The sequence below is a fragment of the Sminthopsis crassicaudata genome, chromosome 4 (assembly GCF_048593235.1).
Source record: "Sminthopsis crassicaudata isolate SCR6 chromosome 4, ASM4859323v1, whole genome shotgun sequence".
NCBI lineage: Eukaryota > Metazoa > Chordata > Mammalia > Dasyuromorphia > Dasyuridae > Sminthopsis > Sminthopsis crassicaudata.
In genome coordinates this window covers 463,188,624-463,196,246 of record NC_133620.1, presented here as the reverse complement: position 1 = coordinate 463,196,246, position 7,623 = coordinate 463,188,624, and the positions used below count along the sequence as shown (strand labels likewise).

At 50.9% G+C, this 7,623-nt stretch overlaps 1 protein-coding gene across 2 annotated transcripts in view; it reads left to right on the top strand.

Annotated features, from left to right (window-relative positions):
- The window catches only part of CLIP2 (CAP-Gly domain containing linker protein 2), a 103,234-nt gene that overhangs the window by 70,377 nt on the left and 25,234 nt on the right, over positions 1 to 7,623 (top strand). For both annotated transcript variants that reach the window (XM_074264043.1, XM_074264044.1), the window contains exon 8: positions 1,302 to 1,362. In XM_074264043.1, coding sequence (XP_074120144.1) covers positions 1,302 to 1,362 — 61 coding nt within the window. The remainder of the gene's footprint in view (positions 1 to 1,301; positions 1,363 to 7,623) is intronic.

The following is a 7,623-nucleotide window of genomic DNA, read 5'->3' as shown; positions in this document are numbered from 1 at the left end:
CTGACTTCTGGTTCTAGCTCTATCCTCCTGTGAGTGTAGACTCCTGAATGCCTTCTCTGTACTCATCTTTAATGATAAATAGTAATGACAGGAGGAGAAAAGAAAGAGTAGCCAGCATTTACATAGTACCGAGCTCCACGAAGCCATTTTTATGTTACCGCCCCCCCCCTTTTACAGACGAGAAAATTGAGGCTGAGAGGCTATACGACTAGTACATGTCTGCAGCTGGGCTGAAATAGGATCACAAATCAGTTGGAGGTGACTTTGGCAGCCATTTTTGCAGATTTTGCAGATAGGGAAACTGAGGCCCCAAAACATGATGTGATTTGTCCAGAGTCCAGCAGGCAGCAAGCGTTAGAAGTGGGATTTGGACCAGCCAGGTTTTGTTCCACTGTGCCTCGTTAGCCCTCCTAACGCCAGGCCCAACCCCCTAGACACTGCTCACCAAGGGGGAGAGTGCTATGGCTGGATCGCTTTGGAGGTTTCTCCACCGGTAATTTTTTTGAGGCAGTTGCCTAAGGTCACATAGCCAGTAAGGGTCAAAGGTCTGAGGTCAGATTTGAATTCAGGCCCTCCTGACTCCAGGGTTGGGGCTCTGGAGCAGCGCCACCTAGCTGCCACCATTTCTGTGGGCTCAGAGCCACCGTCCAGTCCTCCTGCCTCCAAAGTTCCTTTCACCTGGGACGATGCCCTCTCTCCCAGCTGGCAGCCAAGGCTCCAGAGCCAAATGAGCTGCACAAGGGCCATCATGTCCCTTGTGCCCAGACGGTGCCACGTGAGACAAATGGGCAGGTCTCTTAAGGAGCCCGATAGGAGAGGAAGAGAGGAATCTAGGGCGGAGTCTCTGCCTGGGCGGAAAGAGAAAAAAGACAGCTGGGGGAGGGCCCTGAGTCCCGTCCTGCCCTGCCCACTTTCGTGAGCAGCCCAGAGTGCCTACTTAAGGAGCACCCCCTCTATAAAAATAGATCCCGAATTTATGTCCCTGTTGCTTGCCCTTTAATTGGGAAGATCCTGGAGGTCAGGGTAGACCCCATCCTTTTGAGCTAACCAGCCCTGAAGAGAAGAGCTCTTTCCCAGACATCCGTGAGTCGGACACACGGACTTGTCTGCATTTCTTTTTGTATCCCAGCACCCGGCACGGCCCCTCCCACAAACAAAAGGCGCTTAATAAAAGTTGAAATGATTACAGTCTCCAGGGCAGTTTTGTAATTGTGGTGAGGGGCGGTCTCTTGCCTCTGGCGCAGAGCTCCGCCAGAGTCAGAATGGTGAGATGGGCTTTCTCCTTTCATCCCCTTCTCCAGGAAAGTGGAAGATCTCCAGTTCCGTGTGGAAGAAGAATCCATCACTAAGGGAGACCTCGAGGTAAGGGCCCGGGACTCCTGGGCACGCCGCTGGAACTTCTGGGTTCTCGGGGAACGATTGGCTGACGTGGGGGGCCTTTCCTTTCCGGCACCAGCAGTACAAAGGAGAAAGCCAGTGAAAAGGGGGGGCATTCTCAAATCTTCAGAGGGAAGTGTGAGGGGCAAGGCTGAGGGAGGGCTCAGGGGAGAAGAGGGAGAATTCTGAACTTGGCACATAGTAGGTGCTTAATAAATGCTTATCAAATGCCTCGCTGGCGATCTCTGATCTGGAATCCCAGAGGTCCCAGCCAAGAGGGATCGACGCTGCCCATTTGTGTTGGAGTGCCAATGTCCAATTTTGAGCCTAGAGTTGTGGGTTCAAATACACTCCCTAGCGTCAGCGTGACCCAGGATAGATATCGAGTTGTCCGAGTCTCAGCTTTCTCCTCCCCAAAGTTGGATTAGATTCCTCTCTCGTCCCACTGTTACCCTGAGGTGTGAGCGCGCCTACATCCCAGCCGCCCGGGCCACCCCACAACCTCCCTCCTTTGCTTTGGTCCCCCGTGAGGGCACTGGGGGATTGCAGTGCCCAAGAAGCGCACGGAGTCGGCCTGGACTTCCCGGCTGAGGGAGCCGTCGGGGGCCGCGGCTGCTGGGCGGCAGTGGGATCTCCCTCCTTGGGCCAGCTCCGGCTGACAGCAGAGGACCCTCACTATGCGATGGACAAGATGGCCGCCAAGGTCACGGCTGGTTCTCAAGCCCTGGGATTCTCTGTTGTTCTTGTTCATTTGTCTCCATCCCGCCTGACTTTTCTTGGCAAAGATGCTGGAGGGATTTGCCATTTCCTTCCTTCACTCTTTTGACATATGAGGACACTGAGGCAAACAGGGGCCGGTGAGTGGCCCAGGATCGCCCTCTGGCTAAATCTGAACTCAAGGGGAGGAGCCCTCGCACTTGGCTCTCTGGGCACTGTGGCGCACCTGGCTGCCCTGTGGAGTGATGGCTTGATTTTTCCTGAGCCTCCTGAACTTCCTCGGGCGGATCTGCTAGAATGTTAGGGTCCTGACCTTTAAAGGGTCAGCTCTAACATCATTTTACACAAGAGAAAAGAGAGGCTCAGAACAGCCCCTGCGTCGCCAGCCAATAAGTGACAGAGCTGGATTCGAACCCAGAGCTGTTGCCTTTTTCCTCTTTGGTCCCAACCCCGACTGGCTCAGTGAGTTTCTAAGCGCGTTTCTCGGTGGCAGAAGGCCCGCGAGGTGACTCAGAGCACAGGGGAAGGCTGGCAGGGCTCATTGCCGTGCTGGGGACTTGTGGGATGATGTAAGGCTCTAAGCTGTCTTTCCTGGAAACCAGTTCCATCGGCCAGCCCCTGCCCGGCCCAGTGGTCAGGGCCCGGCTTGTCCCGAGGCTTTCCAGCTGGGGCCTGTTGGGAATCTGAGGCCCTCTGTCTGACACACTCGTCCTTCTGCAGCAAGGAGTAACTGCCGGGCCTGCGGGCGCAGGTGGGCCCCCGATCCTGGCCCTGGCCTGGCAGGGAATGTGCTCGGGAGACGGTGGGGAACTTGAGTTTTCCATTGGGGGCAACTGTTGTTTTGCACAGGGGGTCACGTGACCCCATCATGGGCTACATGATCATAAACTTGTCAGTTGTCCCTTCCACAAGCTTCAGTTTCCTGATCTGTAAAACGAGAATAATAATCCTTGTTCCACCCGCCTCACGGAGCGAGCAGAGAAAGCACCGGGTATACCTTCCAGTGCCGTGGAAAGATGTGCTAAGCTGTGAGAGTTAGGAGCCCAGGCCTGCTGATGAGTCTATCAGTCACCCGATGGCCGGCCAGCCTGGCTCGCTTTGGAGAGACTCGTCACCAAGGGGCCGCGGGATGAGGCGCTTTTCAGACCCACAAACTCTCCGATGCTCTCCATCGGTCAACCAACGAGATTCATTAATCCACTGTTACGTGCCGGGGATTGTGCTGGATGGGTTACAAGTTCAGAGAAGGAAATAATTAACCCCTCCTCTCAAAGAGTTTACATTTTAAAGGGGGAGACAAAAAATGCATTAAAATATATGCATGGGGGCAGCTAAGTGATAGAGCCCCAGCCTTGAAGTCAGGAGGACCCGAGTTCAAATCCGGCCTCAGACACTTAACACTTCCTGGCTGTGTGACCCTGGGCAAGTCACTTAAACCTAATTGCCTCAAAAAAAAAAAAAATAAGCAGCACAGATATAAAATGAATACAAACATATATGCACATGTACCTATACACACACACACACACACTCATGTGCACACCAGTACACAACCAGTGCAAAGATACAGAGATGGGGAATGTAGCCTCATGGTCGAGGAACAAAGACTGACCCACTCTGACTGTTTGGCAAAGGCTCGGAGAGGATCCGGTGAAGCTTGAAAGGTAGGCCTTTATCCCAGAAGTAACAGGAAGTCACCAGTCGATGAGATAGTGGAGTGACTTAATTGGTTGTCACTTAAGTAACGTTACTCTGGCAACAGTGTGTAGGATGGACAGTGGTGGCAGGAGAGATTTGAGGCAGGAGCCCCACGAGAAGGTTACCGCAATAATCTGGGAGAGAGATGGTAGCAATGTGGAACTGCCCTAACATGGAAAGAAATGTGGAGGAAGCGTGACCTGCAGGATTGAGTGAATGAACGGAAGCAAGAGCATTTCTCGAGCATTTCCCCTCCGCGTGGCACTCCTCTAAGACAAAAGCAAGATGTCCAAGTGGACGGAAGGTGAGACGGACGTGATCTGAGGTCAGCTAGAGGCCGTGGGCAGAGGAAATATGCTCACTGATAAAGCTACGAGGTGAGTCTTCAGCCCAGCAGAGCAAAGGGTTTGCCGGGAAAGCGGTGATGGGCATGTAGGGTGAAGGACAGTTAGCAGCATGCGCAGCATGTGGATTTGGAGCTTTGCCAATTAGTTCCTCTCCAGTTGCCTGAGAATGGTTTCTATGGATACAGTGGTTGTCTTGCTAGGGGGTGATGGGGACCACTTGGGTCTGTATTCATGGGGTGTAGAACTGGAGCTCCAGGACGGAGGGAGCTCAGGGGCCTCCAAATGGAAGAGACCCATGAAATCCCAGCTTGCTTGGGATCAACTGGAGCAAAAGGAGGAGCAACAATGGTGATGGGGACGATGACAATGATTATGAGGAAGATGATGACGATGATGGCGGCAACGATGGAGGAGGAGGAGGATGGCGACGGTGACAGTGACAATGAGGATGATGACAAGGATGTTATGATTATGACAGAGATGATGGCAACGTCAATAATGCTGATAATTGCAATGACAGTGACACAGTGATGACATCCATAGTGACAATGGTGACAATCCTGCTGCTGCTGCTGGCATCAGCAATGACGATGGTGACCCTGATGGTGATGACGATGGTGATGATGACAATGATAACCCATTTCCTGGGATTTAGAATGAGGAAACCTGCTTTATAAACCTTCAGTGACTACCGAGATGTGAGCTCTACCCTCCAAAGACTCAGAAGCCGCGATCCATGCCTTCCAGGAATCCTCAGCCTGTCTGGGAAAAGGACACATGCCCGCATGGACGTTAAAGAGAGCCACACAAGTGCTCGGTCCCAGGCCGGCCTAGGTGAAGGGTTAAGCCAGGCCTATGTTCAGCAGAGATTCTCCTCTGGAAAGATTTTAGGCCCTGTCCATGGTACCACTTTAAGCTGCCTCCTGCTCTCAGTGGTCACCCCTTTTCTTCTCCTTCAAAGAATCTGTCAGTACTTTCTATGCCTAGCCTTACTAGTCTGTGTGATCCTGAGCAAGTCATTTATCCCCGTTTGTCTCAGTTTCTTCATCTATAAAATCATTCCAGTATCTTTGCCAAGAAAACCCCAAATGGGTCAGGGAGTCAGCTATGAGTGCAACAGCTGAACAACAACAAATGCTAACGTTAGGCCCTGAACCGTGGAAAGCCCTTGGTGCCCACGGGCCCTGATTTTCCTGGGGTAGCCCTGGTGGTGTCTGGATGGTGGGACACGTATAATCAAAATTTCTTTGGCCTCTGCCTCCTCCTCCTCCTCCTTCAGTGGTCCAGACTCTCCTTGACTGTTCCGTTCCAACCTCAATACTTGACCTTGAGTCAGCTCCCAGATGGGCTTCACTTTGCCCATCTGTTGTGTGAGATTCAGATGGCAGCTCGCACCCAGTGCGAGGATCTGGCTTAATTAATGTTTGAGGAGGGCTGTGCGATCACTGGCCAAGAGCCAGCCGTCTCTTTCTCCTCTTTGTCCTGGTCACCGGGGCTGTTTGAGGATATTAGACTCTTTCCAGAGGGAAACTAGCACTTATTGAACTCAAAAATAGGTGAAGTTACAGGTGGCAGATGCACCCCCCGCCCCGGGAGCCCACCCAGCTATCGGGAGTGGTGGTGAGGGGGACGGTACGACGTAAGTGCCTGGTTAGCCATCACTGAGAGAAAGGCCCTTAGCATCCTGAAATTCGGGGTGAAATGTTCCCTCCCCCATGTTATAAGACAGTCACATTCTCAAGAGGCAGCATAAGATGAGGGAGAGACAGAGAAAAGGAAGAGGAGAGAGAGAGGTGGAGACAGACAGGAAGAGACCGAGAGAAGAAAGGAAGGAAAGAGAGAGACAGACATGGAGAAAGAGATAGAAAGAGAGGGAGGAAGAGACAGAGAGACAAAGAGAAGGAAGGAGGAAAAAAGAGAGAGAGAAAAATAGAGGAAGGAGGAAAAGAGAGAGAGAGAAAAATAGAGGGATAGATAGAAATAGACAGAAGGAAGGAAGGAAAGAGAGAGACAGAGACGGGAGACAGAGAAAGTTTAGATACAAGTGTCTCTGTGACCCTGGGCATGTCCCTTAACCATCAGAAAACTCTCTAAAACTATTAAGTCATGGAAAAGGTACCACTCTACATTGGTTAAGAAAGTTTCCTCATCTGGAATTTCCTTATACCGATGAAATCCCTTATCTAATCTCTATCCCAAGGCCTTATGGGAGGAACTGGGGATTTTTTTTCTTTTTGATAATAGAAATATGATTTCATTAGCATTGGGAACTCTAAGTTTGGAAATTCCCCTCATCAATACAGCCTGCAGCTCACTGGTGGTTTATGGTCTTGGAAGATGGCCTGGCACACGGAGGAGACTTTCTGGTGGTCATGCGGCCACTCTGTGTCACGGGCAAAGCTGGCCCTCTCTTTGGCAGTTGTGCAGGAGATGGATGCAGGGACACCCCTAAGAACCAGAATAGATGACAGTGAAAAAAACCACGTCTCTACCCACGAACAACTTACGTTCTCCTCCATGGAAAGAGACTAACCTAAGAGTCAAGGATCCTGGTTTCAGAGCTTCCCTCTGTGTGATCTTAGACAAGTCACTTTACTCTTCTGTAAACTGAGGAAGTTGGACCAGCTGAGGTCCAGTCTGAGGTCTCTTGCTGTCTAGATTGATGGTCCTATGCGCTTATGTCCTATGGGCTCCCTGAGCCTCAGTTTCCCCATCTGCAAAATGGAGGGATAAGTCTGGATGATCTGTGTGTATTCTTCTACCTCCAGATTTGGGTCCCATTGACATGTTCCTATCGGGAGGATGTACACATTTGTCAATCAATCAACCGAAAGCTTTATTAAGCACTTACTATGTGCCAGGTAATGTGCCGAGCCCTAGGATGGCAAAAACGGTCCCAGCTCTCAAGGAACTTATATTCTAATGGGGAAGAAAACACTTTATAAATGGGGACATTCAACAGACAAAAATAACCTTGGAGGGACAGGAACTACTGGGTGGGAAAGGTCACCTGGAGAAAGTGGTGCTTGAGCTGAGTCTTAAAGGAATCGAGTGATTCTGAGAGGCAAGAATGAGGAAGAAGAGCATTCCAGACAGAGTACAGACTTTCAGAGGCATGGAGCTGAGAGATGGAGCACTGTGTGTGAGGAGCAACAGGTAGCGCAACATGGAAAGGTAGGAAGGATGTGAAAAGCATTATGTGCCAACCAGGGGAATTTATCTGTGATCCTGGAGGTACTAGGGAGCCACCGAAGTTTCTGGAGGAGGGGGAGCTCGTATGAACAAACACTATATAAAAATGACTTTGGCAGCTGTGTATAAGATGGATTAGAGTGAGGAAAGATGGGAACCCAGAAGCTCTAGGAAAATAGGAGGATGGAAAGATACCTTTATTTGGAAGGCTCAGGGAAATCAGGAGATAGCGTCTTGACAGAGCTCAGAAAGAAAAGTTTTTGACCGTAGAGATGGAGGAATACATGCCAGC